The sequence below is a fragment of the Coregonus lavaretus genome (assembly GCF_964263955.1).
Source record: "Coregonus lavaretus genome assembly, chromosome: 10".
Taxonomy (NCBI): Eukaryota; Metazoa; Chordata; class Actinopteri; order Salmoniformes; family Salmonidae; genus Coregonus; species Coregonus lavaretus.
Genome location: NC_139997.1, coordinates 6,982,777 through 7,005,458, shown reverse-complemented (window position 1 = coordinate 7,005,458; position 22,682 = coordinate 6,982,777). Strand labels below are relative to the sequence as shown.

General features: G+C 45.6%; 2 protein-coding genes across 2 annotated transcripts in view; one reads left to right on the top strand and one right to left on the bottom strand.

The window, feature by feature from the left end:
- The window catches only part of LOC311135808 (mothers against decapentaplegic homolog 7-like), a gene marked incomplete at its 3' end in the record, with an annotated part of 5,843 nt that extends 5,577 nt beyond the window's left edge, over positions 1 to 266 (top strand). Inside the window, exon 3 of the mRNA XM_084169849.1 lies at positions 177 to 266. Coding sequence (XP_084025975.1) covers positions 177 to 266 — 90 coding nt within the window. The remainder of the gene's footprint in view (positions 1 to 176) is intronic.
- A 9,440-nt stretch (positions 267 to 9,706) lies between these two features.
- Positions 9,707 to 22,682, bottom strand: part of LOC311135807 (CBP80/20-dependent translation initiation factor-like) — a gene marked incomplete at its 3' end in the record, with an annotated part of 115,612 nt that continues 102,636 nt past the window's right edge. Inside the window, exon 9 of the mRNA XM_084169848.1 lies at positions 9,707 to 9,791. Coding sequence (XP_084025974.1) covers positions 9,707 to 9,791 — 85 coding nt within the window. The remainder of the gene's footprint in view (positions 9,792 to 22,682) is intronic.

Sequence of the window (22,682 nt, the reverse complement as noted above, 5' to 3'; positions counted from 1 at the left end):
GCGTGACGCGATGACGCCCGGGCTACTCTCTCTGGCAAGCCTGAACCAAGCCAGCCACCCCTGTCACCCAGTCACAGTGCCATGGCCGAATCCACGTCCATCTGTTCTGTTCAGCCCTATGACACCATCACTTCCTCTCTCTGCCTGTTCTCTGTTGACCGTCTATTGTATCACAGTCCCACTGTCTCTGTCTGACTGTTCTAACACACCTGGCCTCCCCTAGCACAGATCTACCAGAGCCTGCTTTCACAGAGGATAGACAGTAATGATACAACCCAACAACACAGACACTAATGATACAACCCAACAACACAGACACTAATGGCATAACCCAACAACACAGACACTAATGATACAACCCAACAACACAGACACTAATGATACAACCCAACAACACAGACACTAATGATACAACCCAACAACACAGACACTAATGATACAACCCAACAACACAGACACTAATGATACAACCCAACAACACAGACACTAATGATACAACCCAACAACACAGACACTAATGATACAACCCAACAACACAGACACTAATGATACAACCCAACAACACAGACACTAATGATACAACCCAACAACACAGACACTAATGGCATAACCCAACAACACAGACACTAATGATACAACCCAACAACACAGACACTAATGATACAACCCAACAACACAGACACTAATGATACAACCCAACAACACAGACACTAATGATACAACCCAACAACACAGACACTAATGATACAACCCAACAACACAGACACTAATGATACAACCCAACAACACAGACACTAATGATACAACCCAACAACAGACACTAATGATATAACCCAACAACACAGGCACTAATGATATAACCCAACAACAGACACTAATGATACAACACAGACACTAATGATACAACCCAACAACAGACACTAATGATATAACCCAACAACACAGGCACTAATGATATAACCCACAAACAGACACTAATGATACAACCCAACAACACAGGCACTAATGATATAACCCAAAAACAGACACTAATGATACAACCCAACAACACAGACACTTCTGATATAACCCAACAACACAGACACTAATGATACAACCCAACAACACATACACTAATGATATAACCCAACAACACAGACACTAATGATACAACCCAACAACACAGACACTAATGATACAACCCAACAACACAGATACTAATGATACAACCCAACAACACAGACACTAATGATACAACCCAACAACACAGACACTAATGATACAACCCAACAACACAGACACTAATGATACAACCCAACAACACAGATACTAATGATACAACCCAACAACACAGACACTAATGATACAACCCAACAACACAGACACTAATGATACAACCCAACAACACAGACACTAATGATACAACCCAACAACACAGACACTAATGATATAACCCAACAACACAGACACTAATGATACAACCCAACAACACAGACACTAATGATACAACCCAACAACACAGACACTAATGATACAACCCAACAACAGACACTAATGATATAACCCAACAACACAGGCATTAATGATATAACCCAACAACAGACACTAATGATACAACCCAACAACACAGACACTAATGATACAACCCAACAACAGACACTAATGATATAACCCAACAACACAGACACTAATGATACAACCCAACAACACAGATACTAATGATACAACCCAACAACACAGACACTAATGATATAACCCAACAACACAGACACTAATTATACAACCCAACAACACAGACACTAATGATACAACCCAACAACACAGACACTAATGATACAACCCAACAACACAGACACTAATGATACAACCCAACAACACAGATACTAATGATACAACCCAACAACACAGACACTAATGATACAACCCAACAACACAGACACTAATGATACAACCCAACAACACAGATACTAATGATACAACCCAACAACACAGACACTAATGATATAACCCAACAACACAGACACGAATGATACAACCCAACAACACAGATACTAATGATACAACCCAACAACACAGACACTAATGATACAACCCAACAACACAGATACTAATGATACAACCCAACAACACAGACACTAATGATATAACCCAACAACACAGACACTAATTATATAACCCAACAACACAGACACTAATGATACAACCCAACAACACAGATACTAATGATACAACCCAACAACACAGATACTAATGATACAACCCAACAACACAGACACTAATGATACAACCCAACAACACAGACACTAATGGTATAACCCAACAACACAGACACTAATGATACAACCCACAAACACAGACACTAATGATACAACCCAACAACACAGATACTAATGATATAACCCAACAACAGACACTAATGATACAATCCAACAACACAGACACTAATGATACAACCCAACAACAGACACTAATGATACAACCCAACACAGACACTAATGATACAACCCAACAACACAGACACTAATGATACAACCCAACAACACAAACACTAATGATACAACCCAACACAGACACTAATGATACAACCCAACAACACAGACACTAATGACACAACCCAACAACACAAACACTAATGATACAATCCAACAACACAGACACTAATGATACAACCCAACAACAGACACTAATGATACAACCCAACACAGACACTAATGATACAACCCAACAACACAGACACTAATGATACAACCCAACAACACAAACACTAATGATATAACCCAACAACACAGACATTAATGATACAACCCAACAACACAGACACTAATGATACAACCCAACAACACAGACACTAATGATACAACCCAACAACACAGACACTAATGATATAACCCAACAACACAGACACTAATGATATAACCCAACAACACAGACACGAATGATACAACCCAACAACACAGATACTAATGATACAACCCAACAACACAGATACTAATGATACAACCCAACAACACAGACACTAATGATATAACCCAACAACACAGACACTAATTATATAACCCAACAACACAGACACTAATGATACAACCCAACAACACAGACACTAATGATACAACCCAACAACACAGACACTAATGATACAACCCAACAACACAGATACTAATGATACAACCCAACAACACAGACACTAATGATATAACCCAACAACACAGACACTAATTATATAACCCAACAACAGACACTAATGATACAACCCAACAACACATATACTAATGATACAACCCAACAACACAGACACTAATGATACAACCCAACAACACAGACACTAATGATACAACCCAACAACAGACACTAATGATACAACCCAACAACACAGACACTAATGATACAACCCAACAACACAGACACTAATGATACAACCCAACAACAGACACTAATGATACAACCCAACAACACATACACTAATGATACAACCCAACAACAGACACTAATGATACAACCCAACAACACAGACACTAATGATACAACCCAACAACACAGACACTAATGGTATAACCCAACAACACAGACACTAATGATACAACCCACAAACACAGACACTAATGATACAACCCAACAACACAGATACTAATGATATAACCCAACAACAGACACTAATGATACAATCCAACAACACAGACACTAATGATACAACCCAACAACAGACACTAATGATACAACCCAACACAGACACTAATGATACAACCCAACAACACAGACACTAATGATACAACCCAACAACACAAACACTAATGATACAACCCAACACAGACACTAATGATACAACCCAACAACACAGACACTAATGACACAACCCAACAACACAAACACTAATGATACAATCCAACAACACAGACACTAATGATACAACCCAACAACAGACACTAATGATACAACCCAACACAGACACTAATGATACAACCCAACAACACAGACACTAATGATACAACCCAACAACACAAACACTAATGATATAACCCAACAACACAGACATTAATGATACAACCCAACAACACAGACACTAATGATACAACCCAACAACACAGACACTAATGATACAACCCAACAACACAGACACTAATGATATAACCCAACAACACAGACACTAATGATATAACCCAACAACACAGACACGAATGATACAACCCAACAACACAGATACTAATGATACAACCCAACAACACAGATACTAATGATACAACCCAACAACACAGACACTAATGATACAACCCAACAACACAGACACTAATGATACAACCCAACAACACAGACACTAATGGTATAACCCAACAACACAGACACTAATGATAAAACCCAACAACACAGACACTAATGATATAACCCAACAACACAGACACTAATGATACAACCCAACAACACAGATACTAATGATACAACCCAACAACACAGACACTAATGATACAACCCAACACAGACACTAATGATACAACCGAACAACACAGACACTAATGATATAACCCAACAAGACAGAAACTAATGATATAACCCAACAAGACAGAAACTAATGATACAACACAACAAGACAGATCTGTCTTAAGCTATGACGAGGGAGGCCTGTTTGTTCTTATAAACAGTAGGTGCTTCCCCATGTGACTTGGGTCTCTGCTTCACTAGGAGATGATTGACACAACAGGATTAGGAACATTTGTGTAGAGAAGATATCCTGTTATCTTCATTAGCCTCAGACCAACTGGCACTTACATTACATGTCTGTATGGGATCTAACAACATATCAACCCCTTGACTAAAATGTAGCAGTTTACATTGTGACATTCAACTGAAAAAAATAATTTTTGAACATGCCTCCTTTTCAACGATCACTATCAAACCATCATAAACACAAGCAATATATCTGAAACGGCCCTCAAACATCATTCTAACCCTTCACCAAAGCCCATCACATCCTGAACAACACAATCTTCTACTGCTCGTCTTTCAATTCAACACCACACCCACTCTACAGAGACATGGAAAACATGAAGCAGACCCACACTCAGAAAATCCAATAGCACATCAATTCTCTCCCTCTCTTTAAAGATTGGCCAGCCAGCCAGGATGTAGCCTGTGTTCCCAGCGCTGCTGTGATATGTAGCAAGTCAACCAGCCAGCCAGGCAGACCCAGCCACAGCAACGCCAGTCAGCCAGTCAGTCAGTCAGCCGGTTTCCAGAGCTGCAGTGATATGTAGTCAGCCGGCCAACCAGCCAGCCTGTGTTTCCAGTGCTGCATTGCCACTACCTACCAAAACCCCCATGACCTACATTCCATTCTCTAGAGGAGCTGGCACCTACATGGCTGGCTCACTGGATCCACAGCTTTTCATTAGTAAACCATTAGTAGAATATTATGGGTGCTCAGTCCTCTGCTCTGCTACCGTGTTATGTTTCTCTGGGCTATTTATGCTATTACGGGGCTAGGCAGCACCCTGAGCTATGTTAGCGTAGCCTAGCGTAGAGGAGGGGAGTGTTGTGTGTGTGCTAGTACTGTGTGTGTGTGGTGGTTATTAAAACTGAAATGTGACAGTAGATATGAGGGTCACAGGGAAGAGGAGAGTTGTGGTGCCCTGTGTAACTGCAGCAGCTACTAGCTAGCTTCCTGAACCCAACATGTTTATATCATCAAACTATATTGAAACCCTCCGCCTGTCTAGGACACGCTAGCAGTATAGAGGCTGTACATATCACAACAACAGTCCAAATATGATGTCTCCACAAATGTCGTATAATCTAACACACGCAATGAATGTTGTTTTGAAACACACTGAGTGTACAAAACATTAGGAACACCGTCCTAATATTGAGTTGCACCCCCTTTTGCCCTCAGAACAGTCTCAATTTGTCTGGGCATGGACTCTACAAGGTGCCGAAAGCGTTCCACAGTGATGCTGGCCCATGTTGACTCCAATGCTTCCCACAGTTGTGTAAAGTTGAATGGATGTCCTTTGGGTGGTGGACCATTCTTGACACACAAGGGAAACTGTTGAGCGTGAAAAACCCAGTAGCGTTGCAGTTCTTGACACACACAAACCGGTGCGTCTGGCACCTACTACTATACCCCGTTCAAAGGCACTTAAATCTTTTGTCTAACCCATTCACCCTCTGAATGGCACTCATACACAATCCATGTCTCAACTGTCTCAAGGCTTAAAAATCCTTCTTAACCAGTCTCCTCCCCTTCATCTACACTGATTGAAGTGGATTTGACAGGTGACATCAATTAAGGATCATAGCTTTCACCTGGATTCACCTGGGCAGTCTATGTCATGGAAAGAGTTCCTAATGTTTTGTACACTCAGTGTATATCAACGCAATAACGGACAATAACTGAATTTACACATCTCATTACAACTCTAATGTAGAGCAGTACATTTTACAGAGACCGTTAGTTGTGGATGTGTTGGGTCCTAGTCTAGCAGAGGAGCCTTAAACCATGTCTGTCTGTCTGTCTGTCTGTCTGTCTGTCTGTCTGTCTGTCTGTCTGTCTGTCACACTGATCTTCTGTCAGACGTTTGGTGACAAGGTCCCCGGGACGGCAAAAGGAATCTGAGCAATCACGTCTGGCCGCCTCAGCCAGACAGGCAGAAACACATTGCAGCAGGCATGCACACACAGACCTTACTTCACCCCTCACTTGCACAATAATTATGACCATAATCATTTATAGACTTTACATAACGTTTTTTTCCCCCAAACGAGTGCTTAACATAGTAAGGGGGATCCTACCCTGACCCCCCTTTAACATGCACCTACCCACTCCTGTCCTCCTCACAGCCCAACAGCACTTAACCTAAGTAGCCGCCAGCCCTCCCTGCTCATAAACACATGCCCCCCGTGGTACTGACAGGCTCAAAATAAAGATGTTCTGAGGGCCCCAGGTTCCGACTGTGCCATTCTATGACTTTATGAGTGTTAACCCCGGGCCTGACCACGACCCCCACCCTCCCTGACACAGAAACATCTTGTGGGCAGATGCCTAGAGGCCTCAGCAGAGCTCCTGGTATGCCTCCTATGTGTGCAGCACTTGTCTATTAAAGCTGCGGCTCCAGTGTTTCATGGCAGAATACTCAGGCGAGGAGAGAGAAACAGCACATAGACCAACACTGTTTTTAGCTGAACAATCACCCAACTTACAGTATAAAGGCCAAAGACACACCAGAATAGCTTTTCAAGAGGTGTTCAGTGTTCCTGAGTGGTCTAGTCTCAGTCCTTGAGTGTACAGTGTTTCATGGTAGAATACCCAAGAGCAGAGGAGAGAAACAGCACATCGTCTAGTAGTCATTTGGATTCACCAAAGGCACAGAAAGTGGAGAGGTGAGAGAACAGTGTTGGATTAATGGACAATAGTCGGCATGCATAAAGACTGTAGGCGGATATTCAATAGAAGGTTCACAATGTGAAGAAAAATACAGTTGAAATGTTTTTTTATGTTAAATGTTAGACTCAGGTGCTGCCGTGCTGCTGCAGTTTGCGTTGAAACTTTCCCACAAAAGCCTCTGTCTGAACCCTGAGACATTCAGCTTTAATAACGCTTTTAACATTCAGAACAGGAGATGAAAAGTCAGCTTTTCTACAGACATTTTCCTTACCAAATGTTGTTGAACTTTTCTTACCTTGTAAAAGCACACGGTCACTGTCTGGCAATATGAAAACAGAGGGGGAACATTCTAGAAGTGTAATTTTCTGAAGCCACTTAATTGGTCAAAGGGAGAATTTCATAATAAGAGACCATGAATATGTTTTCCTTAACGGAATAAAACAGCATCACCTTGATGTCATTAATGGCTCTCTGAAAAGTAATGATCTATCAAGCAGGAGATCAAATAAAGTGCAAAATAATTCTGTGTACAACATTTACTGGGCTTTATACTCAGCTGCATGTACAACGTCTATGATGAATAAAGGTTCATAACTTTAAACGAGGCGTCAGGTAGCTTAGTGGTTAAGAGCGTTGTGCCAGTAACCGAAAGGTCGCTGGTTCTAATCCCCGAGCCGACTAGGTGAAAAATCTGTCGAGTGCCTTGAGCAAGGCACTTAACCCTAATTGCTCCTGTAAGTCACTCTGGATAAGAGCGTCTGCTAAATGACTAAAATGTAAAATGTCAATATTATAATAGGTCAACAGGCTACCTACACTAGGATGTTGACTATACTAGAATGGTGCTTCCGTGTACACATGGTTCTCTGTTGTCTGTGCACCCTGAGGCACTAAGACAGGAGTCAAGGTGAACGAGAAGAGAGCAGGAGACAGGAGTCAAGGTGAACGAGAACAGAGCAGGAGACAGGAGTCAAGGTGAACGAGAAGAGAGCAGGAGACAGGAGGCAAGGTGAACGAGAAGAGAGCAGGAGACAGGAGTCAAGGTGAACGAGAAGAGAGCAGGAGACAGGAGTCAAGGTGAACGAGAACAGAGCAGGAGACAGGAGTCAAGGTGAACGAGAAGAGAGCAGGAGACAGGAGGCAAGGTGAACGAGAAGAGAGCAGGAGACAGGAGTCAAGGTGAACGAGAAGAGAGCAGGAGACAGGAGTCAAGGTGAACGAGAACAGAGCAGGAGACAGGAGTCAAGGTGAACGAGAAGAGAGCAGGAGACAGGAGTCAAGGTGAACGAGAAGAGAGCAGGAGACAGGAGTCAAGGTGAACGAGAAGAGAGCAGGAGACAGGAGTCAAGGTGAACGAGAAGAGAGCAGGAGACAGGAGTCAAGGTGAACGAGAACAGAGCAGGAGACAGGAGTCAAGGTGAACGAGAAGACAGCAGGAGACAGGAGGCAAGGTGAACGAGAAGAGAGCAGGAGGCAAGGTGAACGAGAAGACAGCAGGAGACAGGAGTCAAGGTGAACGAGAACAGAGCAGGAGACAGGAGTCAAGGTGAACGAGAAGAGAGCAGGAGACAGGAGGCAAGGTGAACGAGAAGGGAGAAGAGTGCTTTCTGCTATTTGGTTGGTGCTCTTAAGGGGGGGGTGCTAGACAGAAGACGTGAGGGCCCGGGAAATAAGTGGGGTGGAAAAGGATGGGAGTGAAGTGCTGTAAGGAGACGCAGGTGACCTAGTCTTGAACTCCAGACGGCTGTGTGTGTGTATATATATATACACAGTATCCATCAGCCTCTCTGCTTGGCCTCGTTGGTCCCCTCTCCTGGGGAGGTAGGGGGTCAGTTCAGTGTCCCTCAGTGTCTGATCAGTGTATAGTATTCTAGTAGGTAGGATAAAAACCTTGAGGGTGACGTGTGGAGTCGGTCTGTTAGTCATATACAGCAAAGACCCAGCCATGGGGATAACTCAGCAGGGACCTGTTCTGGTCTAGTTAATGAACAAAAGCATAGAACCATGAATAATAGATAAGTAGAAAATGACATGACAGAGCCAATGATCTATGCATGCCCTGGATTCTAACTTGCATATGGAACATGTACCATAGTGGTCCTTAGACATGTCTGGTTCATAGTCTAATCGGGGGTTTCTTCCATGAGTCTGATACTTATCATACCGTGTGTGTGTGTGTGTGTGTGTGTGTGTACTTTCCATCCGGATAAAGAGGTTAATAAAAACTTTATAAAGACCACATCCCTTCTCTCTCCTCCTCCCCTATCCACCCCCCCCTTCTCCCCTATACTTCCTCTCTTTCTGTCTCCCCCATCCTCCCCTCTCCTCCCCCATCCTTCCCTCCCCTCTCCCTCTACTTTACCTGGTACTGACTAGTCGTTTCCCCCCTGGCGGCAGCAGCACGGTTAGGCATAGATGGTCCTGGATGATGTGGTGCACGCCTCTAAAAGCAGCATTACAGTGTGTTGGAATGGAGGATGATCCAGGATGGGGAAACAAGGGCGGACACAAAGCAAGAGGGGAGGGAGGAGGAGGAGATGGGAGGGGGAGGAGAGGGGAGGGAAGGGGGAGCGGAGGAGAGGGAAAGAGAGGGGGAGGGAAGGGGGAGGAGATGGGATGGAGGGGAGGGGGAGGAGATGGGATGGGAGGGGAGGGGGAGGAGATGGGGAGGGGGAGGAGATGGGGAGATAAGGGGGAGCAGAGGAGAGGGGAGAGGGGGAGGGGAGGAGAGGGGAGAGGGGGAGGGGAGGAGGAGGGAAGGGGGAGGAGATGGGATGGGAGGGGAGGGGGAGGAGATGGGGAGGGGGAGGAGATGCACAACAACACAACTACAGATTTAATTACACACTTCTACAACAATTCTACATGGCAACTAAAAAGTGGTATAAGAGATGACAGAGACAAAATGGTATGAGAGATGACAGACAGACATACACATGGATCTGCGGCTGGTTGCCGATAGCTGCTGTTGCCGTGACGACAGAGAACTGAGGCTGGCTGCTAGACCCTTTGATTAAGAAACACCTTGGTTGCATCCCAAATGGCACCCTATTCCATTCATAGTGCACTACCTGGTCAAAAGTAGTGTACTTTACTATGTAAAAGGGTGCCATTTAGGACAGCCTTCTTCTCTGACCCAGACCAGACCATCGATCCAGCCAGCCAGCCAGCACAGAGGACCCACTCAATATAACTACCTCAACGTTGAGATGTTTTATTATGTTCCAGACAGGTTCTTTATCGAGTGGTGTATGGATTCACTAGATTTCATTAGCAGTAGCAGCACAGGAGGCTTACCTATTCCTGGTTCAATGCTACTCTGTGTGTGTGTGTGTGTGTGTGTGTGTGTGTGTGTGTGTGTGTGTGCGTGCGTGCGCATCTGCCCTCATCTGTGTCTACAAAGCAAACGTGAGGTCATCCCAGTTGGTCGGTAGTTGTAAGAGGAAAGGCAGCAGATTCAAACCATGTGGTCAGACAGGCAGGCAGGCAGGCAGGCTACTCATCCTCTACTCATCCTCTATTCATCCACACCTAAATGCAGCACACACACACAAATACACTGACATGCCCAACCATCTGTCAACCAATCAAATCAAAGTTAATTAGTCGCGTACACAGATTTGCAGATGTAAATCGCAGGTGCAGCGAAATGCTTGTGTTTCTAGCTCCAACAATGCAGTAATACCTAGCTAAATGCTTGTGTTTCTAGCTCCAACAGTGCAGTAATACGTATCTAAATGCTTGTGTTTCTAGCTCCAACAGTGCAGTAACACTACCTAGCAATAGGCACATAATCCAAAAAGTAAAAAGGAAGAAATTATGAAATATCAGAATGAGCAATGTCAGAGTCCAGAATATATATAATGGTGTGTATGGCCAGTATATGACTAGAAAAGGTGTGTGCAGCAGTCGTTAGTGCCAGTATTCAGACCCCTTGACTTTTTCCACATTTTGTTACGTTACAGCCTTATTCTAAAATGGATTGTTTTTTTCCTCATCAATCTAGACACGATACCCCACAATGACAAAGCAAAAACAGGTTTTTAGAAATATTTGCTAATTTATAAAAAATTTAAAACTGAAATAAAACATTTACATAAGTATTCAGACCCTTTACTCAGTACTTTGTTGAAGCGCCTTTGGCAGCGATTACAGCCTCGAGTCTTCTTGGGTATGATGCTACAAGCTTGGCACACCTGTATTTGGGGAGATTCTCCCATTCTTCTCTGCAGATCCTCTCAAGCTCTGTCAGGTTGGATGGGGAGCATTGCTGCACAGCTATTTTCAGGTCTCTCCAGAGATGTTCGATCGGGTTCAAGTCCGGGCTCTGACTGGGCTACTCAAGGACATTCAGAGACTTGTCCTGAAGCCACTCCTGCATTGTCTTGGCTGTGTGCGTAGGGTCGTTGTCCTGTTGGAAGGTGAACCTTCAAATCAAATCAAATCAAATCAAATCAAATCAAATCAAATTTTATTGGTCACATGCGCCGAATACAACAGGTGCAGACATTACAGTGAAATGCTTACTTACAGCCCTTAACCAACAGTGCATTTATTTTAAACAAAAAAGTAAGAATAAAACAACAACAAAAAAGTGTTGAGAAAAAAAGAGCAGAAGTAAAATAAAGTGACAGTAGGGAGGCTATATATACAGTAAAATAAAGTGACAGTAGGGAGGCTATATATACAGGGGGGTACCGTGGCCCCAGACTGACGTCCTGAGCGCTCTGGAGCGGGTTTTAATCAAGGATCTCTCCGTACTTTGCTCCGTTCATCTTTCCCTCGGTCCTGACTAGTCTCCCAGTCCCTGCCGCTGAAAAACATCCCCACATCATGATGCTGCCACCACCATGCTTCACCGTAGGGATGGTGCCAGGTTTCCTCCAGACGTGACGCTTGGCATTCAGGCCAAAGAGTTCAATCTTGGTTTCATCAGACCAGATAATCTTGTTTCTCATGGTCCTTTAGGTGCCTTTTGGCAAACTCCAAGCGGGCTGTCATAAGCCTTTTACTGAGGAGTGGCTTCCGTCTGGCCACTCCACCATAAAGGCCTGATTGGTGGAGTGCTGCAGAGATGGTTGTCCTTCTGGAAGGTTCTCCCATCTCCACAGAGGAACTCTGGAGCTCTGTCAGAATGACCATTGGGTTCTTGGTCACCTCCATGACCAAGGCCCTTCTGACCCGATTGCGGCCAGCTCTAGGAAGAGTCTTGGTGGTTCCAAACTTCTTCCATTTAAGAATGATGGAGGCCACTGTGTTCTTGGTGACCTTCAATTCTGTAGACATTATTTGATAACCTTCCCCAGATCTGTGCCTCGACAAAATCCTGTCTCGGAGCTAGCCGGACAATTCCTTTGACCTCATGGCGTGGGTTTTGCGCTGATATGCACTGTCAACTGTGGGACCTTATATAGACAATGCGGGCTCCCGAGTGGCGCAGCGGTCTAAGGCACTGCATCTCAGTGTTTGAGGCGTCACTACAGACCCCCTGGTTCGATTCCAGGCTGTATCACAACCGGCCGTGATTGGGAGTTCCATAGGGCGGCGCACAATTGGCTTAGCGTCGTCCGGGTTTGGCCGGTGTAGGCCGTCATTGTAAATAATATTTTTTTCTTAACTGACTTGCCTAGTTAAATAAAGGTAAAATAAAAAATAAATAAAGAATAGACAGGTGTGTGCCTTTCCAAATCATGTCCAATCAATTGAATTTACCACAGGTGGACTCCAATCAAGTTGTAGAAACATCTCAAGGTTGATCAACGGAAACAGGATGCACCTGAGCTCAATTTCGAGTCTCATAGCAAAGTGTCTGTTTTTTATTTGAAATACATTTGAAAAAATGTCAAAAACCAGTTTTTGCTTTGTCATTATGGGGTAGTGTGTGTAGATTGATGAGGGAAAATATGTATTTAATACATTTTTGAATAAGGCTGTAACGTAACAAAATGTGGAAAAGGGGAAGGGGTCTGAATACCTTCCAAATGCACTGTATATAATATCTCTGAAACATTGCAGTCAGGGGTTATATAATATCTCTGAAACGTTGCAGTCAGGAGTTACATAATATCTCTGAAACATTGCAGTCAGGGGTTATATAATATCTCTGAAAGATTGCAGTCAGGGGTTATATAATATCTCTGAAACATTGCAGTCAGGGGTTATATAATATCTCTGAACCGTTGCAGTCAGGAGTTACATAATATCTCTGAAACATTGCAGTCAGGGGTTATATAATATCTCTGAAAGATTGCAGTCAGGGGTTATATAATATCTCTGAACCGTTGCAGTCAGGAGTTATATAATCTCTGAACCGTTGCAGTCAGGAGTTACATAATCTCTGAACCGTTGCAGTGGGACAACAGAAACAAGATTCCTGAATCAAGGCAGCAAGTAAATCAGAGCTCATTTCTATCCAGTTGACATGTCGGCTAAATTCAAAACATGTGTGCATATCTTGTTTTTTTTGTGTGTGTGGTGTTTCCCCTATATGCACTTACCAGTGGCGCACCGAAACATGCCACCGCTGCCGAAGAAATCCTAGGGGAAACACTCTGTATGTGTCTCTCTCTTCAGACAGCAGCTCTAGCACACCTGTGTACTGTGTTTTTACTGTGTACTGTTTGTGTACTGTGTGTTTACTGTGTACTGTGTGTTTACTGTGTACTTACTGTGTTTTTACTGTGTACTGTGTGTTTACTGTGTACTGTGTGTTTACTGTGTTTTTACTGTGTACTGTGTGTGTACTGTGTACTGTGTGTTTACTGTGTACTTACTGTGTTTTTACTGTGTACTGTGTGTTTACTGTGTACTGTGTACTGTGTGTGTACTGTGTGTTTACCGTGTACTGTGTGTGTAGTGTGTACTGTGTGTGTACTGTGTACTGTGTGTTAACTATGTACTGTGTGTTTAGTGTGTACTGTGTGTGTACTGTGTGTTTACTGTGTACTGTGTGTTCACTGTGTGTTTAGTGTGTACTGTGTGTTTACTGTGTACTGTGTGTTTACTGTGTACTGTGTGTTTACTGACACACACAAGTGTTGCAACAGGGCCTTCTACTGCATGTATGAGAGGAGTGCCATTCTCCTTCAACAGCACTACAACAAATCCTATCAAATTAAATAAAACCACTCCTTTCTCTTTCCTCTGAAAAAAAAGAATCTACATTCTCACCCCCTTGGAGTTGAAACATTAAATATATACTGAACAAAATATAAACGCAACATGTAAATGTTGGTCCCATGTTTACCTCCCGAGTGGCGCAGTGGTCTAAGGCACTGCATCACAGTGCTAGCTGTGCCACTAGAGATCCTGGTTCGAATCCAGGCTCTGTCGTAGCCGGCCGCGACCGGGAGACCCATGGGGCGGCGCACAATTGGCCCAGCGTCGTCCAGGGTAGGGGAGGGAATGGCCGGCAGGGATGTAGCTCAGTTCGTAGAGCATGGAGTTTGCAACGGGGAGCCAGTATGAAAAAAATAAAAATAAAATAATAATAATGTATGCACTCACTCACTAAGTCGCTCTGGATAAGAGCGTCTGCTAAATGACTAAAATGTAAATGTAATGTTTCATGAGCTGAAATAAAAGATTCCAGAAATGTTCCATATGCACAAAAAGCTTATTTCTCTCAAATGTGGTGCACAAATTAGTTTATATCCCTGTTAGTGAGCATTTCTCCTTTGTCAAGATAATCCATCCACCTGACAGGTGTGGCATATCAAGAAGCTAATTAAACAGTATGATCATTACGCAGATGCACCTTGTGCTGGGGACAATAAAAGGCCACTCTAAAATGTGCAGTTTTGTCACACAACACAATGCCACAGATGTCTTATGTTTCGAGGGAGCGTGCAATTGGCATGCTGACTGCAGGAACGTCCACCAGATCTATTGCCAGATAATTTAATGTGAATTTTTCTACCATAAACCAACTCCAATGTCATTTCAGAGAATTTGGAAGTACGTCCAACCGGCCTCACAACCGCAGACCACACCAGCCCAGGACCTCCACATCCGGCTTCTTCCCCTGCGGGATCCTCTGAGACCAGCCACCCAGACAACTGATGAAACTGTGGGTTTGCACAACCGAAGAATTTCTGAACAAACTGTCAGAGACCGTCTCAGGGAAACTCATCTGTGTGCTCGTCATCAATCAATCAATCAATTTTATTTTATATAGCCCTTCTTACATCAGCTAATATCTCGAAGTGCTGTACAGAAACCCAGCCTAAAACCCCAAACAGCTAGTAATGCAGGTGTAGAAGCACGGTGGCTAGGAAAAACTCCCTAGAAAGGCAAAACCTAGGAAGAAACCTAGAGAGGAACCAGGCTATGAGGGGTGGCCAGTCCTCTTCTGGCTGTGCCGGGTGGAGATTATAACAGAACCATGCCAAGATGTTCAAAAATGTTCATAAGTGACAAGCATGGTCAAATAATAATCAGGAATAAATCTCAGTTGGCTTTTCATAGCCGATCATTAAGAGTTGAAAACAGCAGGTCTGGGACAGGTAGGGGTTCCATAACCGCAGGCAGAACAGTTGAAACTGGAATAGCAGCAAGGCCAGGCGGACTGGGGACAGCAAGGAGTCACCACGGCCGGTAGTCCCGACGTATGGTCCTAGGGCTCAGGTCTCTCAGTTGGCTTTTCATAGCCGATCATTAAGAGTTGAAAACAGCAGGTCTGGGACAGGTAGGGGTTTCGTAGCCGCAGGCAGAACAGTTGAAACTGGAATAGCAGCAAGGCCAGGCGGACTGGGGACAGCAAGGTGTCATCATGCCCGGTAGTCCTGACGTATGGTCCTAGGGCTCAGGTTCTCAGAGAGAAAGAGAGAACGAGAGAATTAGAGAGAGCATACTTAAATTCACACAGGACACTGGATAAGACAGGAGAAGTACTCCAGGTATAACCAACTAACCCCAGCCCCCCGACACATAAACTACTGCAGCATAAATACTGGAGGCTGAGACAGGAGCGGTCCGGAGACACTGTGGCCCCATCCGAAGAAACCCCCGGACAGGGCCAAACAGGAAGGATATAACCCCACCCACTCCGCCAAAGCACAGCCCCCGCACCACTAGAGGGATATCCCCAACCACCAACTTACAATCCTGAGACAAGGCCGAGTATAGCCCACAGAGGTCTCCACCACAGCACAAACCAGGGGGGGGGCGCCAACCCAGACAGGAAGATCACGTCAGTAACTCAACCCACTCAAGTGACGCACCCCTCCCAGGGACGGCATGAAAGAGCACCAGCAAGCCAGTGACTCAGCCCCTGCAACAGGGTTAGAGGCAGAGAACCCCAGTGGAGAGGGGAACCGGCCTGGCAGAGACAGCAAGGGCTGTTCGTTGCTCCAGCCTTTCCGTTCACCTTCACACTCCTGGGCCAGACTACACTCAATCATATGACCTACTGAAGAGATAAGTCTTCAGTAAAGACTTAAAGGTTGAGACCGAGTCTGCGTCTCTCACATGGGTAGGCAGACTGTTCCATAAAAATGGAGATCTATAGGAGAAAGCCCTGCCTCCCGCTGTTTGCTTAGAAATTCTAGGGACAATTAGGAGGCCTGCGTCTTGTGACCGTAGCGTACGTATTGGTATGTACGGCAGGACCAACTCGGAAAGATAGGTAGGAGCAAGCCCATGTAACGCTTTATAGGTTAACAGTAAAACCTTGAAATCAGCCCTTGCCTTAACAGGAAGCCAGTGTAGGGAAGCTAGCACTGGAGTAATATGATCAAATTTCTTGGTTCTAGTCAGGATTCTAGCAGCCGTATTTAGCACTAACTGAAGTTTATTTAGTGCTTTATCCGGGTAGCCGGAAAATAGAGCATTGCAGTAGTCTAACCTAGAAGTAACAAATGCATGGATTAATTTTTCTGCATCATTTTTGGACAGAAAATTTCTGATTTTTGCAATGTTACGTAGATGAAACCAGGGTCTTGACATGACCGCAGTTCGGCGTCGTAACCGACTTCAGCGGGCAAATGCTCACCTTAGATGGCCACTGGCACGCTGGAGAAGTGTGCTCTTCACAGATGAATCACGGTTTCAACTGTACCGGGCAGATGCGTCGTGTGGACGAGCGGTTTGCTGATGTCAACGTTGTGAACAGAGTGCCCCATGGTGACAGTGGGGTTATGGTATGGGCAGGCATAAGCTACGGACAACGAACACAATTGCATTTAATCGATGGCAATTTGAATGCACAGAGATTCCGTGATGAGATCTTGAGGACAATTGTCGTGCCATTCATCCGCCGCCATCACCTCATGATAATGCATTGCTACATGTCGCAAGGATCTGTACACAATTCCTGGAAACTGAAAATGTCTCGGTTCTTCCATGGCCTGCATACTCATGTCACCCATTGAGCATGTTTGGGATGCTCTGGATCGACGTATATGACAGCGTGTTCCCGTTCACGCCAATATCCAGCAACTTCGCACAGCCATTGGAGTGGGACAACATTCCACAAGCCACAATCAACAGCTTGATCAACTCTATGCGAAGGAGATGTGTCGCGCTACATGAGGCAAATGGTGGTCACACCAGATACTGACTGGTTTTCTGATCCACGGAGTTACACAGATGCACATCTGTATTCTCAGTTGTGAAATCCATAGATTAGGGCCTAGAATTTCTTTCAATTGACTGATTTCCTTACATCTTGCGTTTATATTTTTGTTCAGTTAGCTATCCTGTCTCTGTAAAAAAAAACGTGATGGGAGAGATGAATATTCATTATCACACGCGGCTGTATGCCATCATACGTGCTACCTTGTCCCGGACCTGCTGTTTTCCACTCTCTCACTCTCTCTACCGCACCTGCTGTCTCGACCTCTGAATGCTTGGCTATGAAAAGCCAACTGACATTTAGTCCTGAGGTACTGACCTGTTACAACCTCTACAACCACTGTGATTATTATTTGACCCTGCTGGTCATCTATGAACGTTTGAACATCTTGAAGAACGATCTGGCCTTAATGGCACAGCCAGAAGGGGACTGGCCACCCCTCAGAGCCTGGTTCCTCTCTAGGTTTCTTCCTAGGTTTCTGCCTTTCTAGGGAGTTTTTCCTAGCCACCGTGCTTCTACATCTGCATTGCTTGCTGTTTGGGGTATAAGGCTGGGTTTCTGTATAGCACTTTGTGACGTCTGCTGATGTAAAAAGGGCTTTATAATACATTTGATTTGATCATGGATAATGCCCACTAGGTAGACATAGTAATGTGAAGCCATGAGGATTAATGTGTTGAATAGGAATATAAACACTCAGTGTAGTGTAGGGCCAGGCAGCAGGCAGGCAGAAGGGGAGCAGAGGCTGTATCCCCAATCACACTATTCTCTATATAGTGCATTACAAATAGGCAGTAGGGTACTATTTGGGACTCAGGACAGAGAGATGCTGCTGTGTGTGTGTATGTGTGTGTGTGTGTGTGTGTGTGTGTGTGTGTGTGTGTGTGTGTGTGTGTGTGTGTGTGTGTGTGTGTGTGTTTATGCGGTGTGTTCTGCAGTAAAGTGTTCCTGCCAGGGGAAAGATTTGTCCTTTAGCCAGAAAACTCTGACAAACAAGACCGCAGTGTCCTCCCTGCCAGCAGCACTCACGCTGAATGCACACACCTCACACACACGCAGCAGTTCCCACACACACACCAATGTATGTTGAGTTCACATCCATCACAAAGAGAGAGGGGAGACAGATAGAGGGGAGGGGAAAGAGATAGAGGGGAGGGGAGAGCAAGAGAAAGAGAGAGGGGGCGAGATAGAGAGAGGGAGAAGAGAGAGGGAGGAGAGATGAGACAGAGAGGTAATGAAGAAGAGTGAGAGGGTCAGAGAAAGAGAGAGAGTGAAGGAAGGAGAAGGGCTACAGAGGAGAGAGAGAATAGAGGTAGAGAAGGAGAGAGCGCCACCACAGTAAGTCAGTCAGCCAGTGATTTCTGAGCTGTAGACAGAGGACATCTGGACAGGTGTACTAGAAGCACCACACCAGAAAGTGTACACTAGGCACTTCCCTTCCCCCCCGTTGCTGTTCCTCTGTCACCTTTCTATCCCTTTCTACCTCTCCCCCAACTACTCAGTCTCTTTCTTCCTTCCTTTCTCCCACTCTCTCTTAAAAAAGGTCAAGCTCCCCACTGAGAGAGGGAGGAGAGGATGACAGAAAAGGACTGAAATGATTAAATGATGATCTACTCAGCCTACCAGCCTCTCTCCTCACAGCGGTTAATGCTTTTTTTTTTTTTTTTACTGTTTTTTTTTAACTCTCTCTCTTTTTTCTTCCTGTATGGCATGCAGTTCTCCTTTTACCTATCCTGGGGGTGGAAAGCCATAAAATTAATAGCAGTCTCCTGGCTCTATGTTAATTCACGGAATGAATGCCAGAGCTTTTATATTAGGACTGGACCGGGACTGATGCATGTTTCACATTATGATCCAGGCATGGCTCCATCAAACACACTGTCACACACCTTAATGCTACTGCACGGCATGCTGGGAGATGGGCTTGGCCCCATGACAAGATCTGGGAGAGGGAGAGACTACAGAGGCCTGCCCATTGTGGGTGTGTTTCAGCAGGCAGAAGCTAGAAGTGCAGAAAATGTTGCGAGACAAAGACTGTACCAACTCCAGAAAAAGCAGAGAGAGACAGGAGACTAAAGTAATATGGGAGGATATGAGGAGAGAAGCAGAAAAGTCTGGGCCAGACGTTTGAGGTGTGCGTGTATTAGAGTGTTGGGGATGTGAGGAGAGAAGCAGAAAAGTCTGGGCCAGACGTTTGAGGTGTGCGTGTATTAGAGTGTTGGGGCAGTGGAGGCCTGAGTGTGTATATGTAAGGGTTGGACTCAATTCAAATTGAAGGCAGTAAATTCAGGAAGTAAAACTAAAATTACAATTCAATAAATACATTTAAAAAGTCATTTATTTTCTATAACTTCTCAATAAACTGAAAAGTAGAAGCTATTTATACAAAATTATAATACATTTCTGAATATTCAATTCATAACACTTCCTGAATTGACTGCCTTCAATTGGTATTGAGCCCAACCCTGGTGTGTCCGTGCGTGTGTGTGTGTGTGCATGCGTGCATGTGCGCACACAAGTGTGTGTTAACATTTGGTTGGGGCGATGGGGCCCACCCCTTGGCTGAAGCTCCCGTCACTCCCGGCTCTGTGGTACTGTGTCGCTCTATGTCGCTCTGTGCTGCTCTGTGTCGGTCTGTGCTGCTCTGTGTCGGTCTGTGCTGCTCTGTGTCGCTCTGTGTCGGACTGTGCTGCTCCGTGTCGGTCTGTGCTGCTCTGTGTCGGCCCGTGTCACTCTGTGCTGCTCTGTGTCGCTCTGTGTCGCTCTGTGTCGGTCTGTGCTGCTCTGTGTCGCTCTGTGCTGCTCTGTGTCGCTCTGTGCTGCTCTGTGCTGCTCTGTGTCGGTCTGTGCTGCTCTGTGCTGCTCTGTGTCGGTCTGTAGCCGCGACCGGGAGACTCATGGGCGGCGCACAATTGGCCCAGCGTCGTCCAGGGTAGGGGAGGGAATGGCCGGCAGGGATGTAGCTCAGTTGATAGAGCATGGCGTTTGCAATGCCAGGGTTGTGGGTTCGATTCCCACAGGGGGCCAGTATAAAAAAAATATATATATATGTGTTCACTAACTGTAAGTCGCTCTGGATAAGAGTGTCTGCTAAATGACTAAAATGTAAATGTATATGTACTGCTCTGTGCTGCTCTGCTCTGTGTCGGTCTGTGCTGCTCTGTGTCGATCTGTGTCAGTCTGTGCTGCTCTGTGTCGGTTTGTGCTGCTCTGTGTCGCTCTGTGTCGGACTGTGCTGCTCCGTGTCGGTCTGTGTCGGTCTGTGTCGCTCTGTGCTGCTCTGTGTCGCTCTGTGCTGCTCTGTGTCGCTCTGTGCTGCTCTGTGTCGGTCTGTGCTGCTCTGTGTCGGTCTGTGCTGCTCTGTGTCGGTCTGTGCTGCTCTGTGTCGATCTGTGTCAGTCTGTGCTGCTCTGTGTCGGTCTGTGCTGCTCCGTGTCGGTCTGTGCTGCTCCGTGTCGGTCTGTGCTGCTCTGTGTCGGTCTGTGTCGCTCTGTGCTGCTCTGTGTCGCTCTGTGCTGCTCTGTGCTGCTCTGTGCTGGTTTGTGCTGCTCTGTGTCGGTCTGTGTCGCTCTGTGCTGCTCTGTGCTGCTCTGTGTCGGTCTGTGCTGCTCTGTGTCGGTCTGTGCTGCTCTGTGCTGCTCTGTGTCGGTCTGTACTGCTCTGTGCTGCTCTGCTCTGTGTCAGTCTGTGCTGCTCTGTGTCGGTTTGTGCTACTCTGTGTCGCTCTGTGTCGGACTGTGCTGCTCCGTGTCGGTCTGTGCTGCTCTGTGTCGGTCTGTGCTGCTCTGTGTCGGTCTGTGCTGCTCTGTGCCGCTCTGTGCCGCTCTGTGCTGCTCTGTGTCGGTCTGTGCTGCTCTGTGTCGTTCTGTGCTGCTCTGTGTCGGTCTGTGCTGCTCTGTGTCGCTCTGTGTCGGACTGTGCTGCTCCGTGTCGGTCTGTGCTGCTCTGTGTCGGTCTGTGTCGCTCTGTGCTGCTCCGTGTCGGTCTGTGCTGCTCCGTGTCGGTCTGTGCTGCTCTGTGTCGGTCTGTGCTGCTCTGTGTCGGTCTGTGCTGCTCTGTGTCGGTCTGTACTGCTCTGTGCTGCTCTGCTCTGTGTCGGTCTGTGCTGCTCTGTGTCGATCTGTGTCAGTCTGTGCTGCTCTGTGTCGCTCAGTGGTTGTGGCTGGAGAGTCCTGCTCTAAGAGCCTCAGCACTTCAGAAAGTATCCAGTTAACCCCCTAAGGTCGATGTCTGCGCCCCAGCTGAAATCTAATTAGCATAATACAAAATTCCCCATAAAAATCTGTCAGTTTAAGCTAGATTTTTGCATTGGATGCGTCTCAATCCACCGCATCCACCCAAGTAACACTACACATCTGCGGTGAAAGGTGACAGAGCTAGAGCGGTGTTTGTCAGACCATGACATCCGAAAATCGGTTTTCTCACAAAATCGTCTGTAGCGTCCGAACGGTTTGACCTAAAAACTATTATGACCACTCTATGGAAAGATGACTCTCATGAACATGATGATTTGCTCTACGACCCCCACAAGTCTTGGTACTCGTCTGAAGTCGGTACAGCCAATCTGCCAACTTCGGTCTGTAGCTTCCGAACAGTTTGGGCTACACACTAATATGACCCCTCTGTGGAAAGGTGAGACTCTCACATACATGTCGGTTGTTTTGCTCTAGGATGCCCACAGGCCTCACAATGCTCGTCTGAAGGTCCCCAGTTGAACACATTTATGGAAGTATACATGGAGACTGTTTAATGCCAAAAATA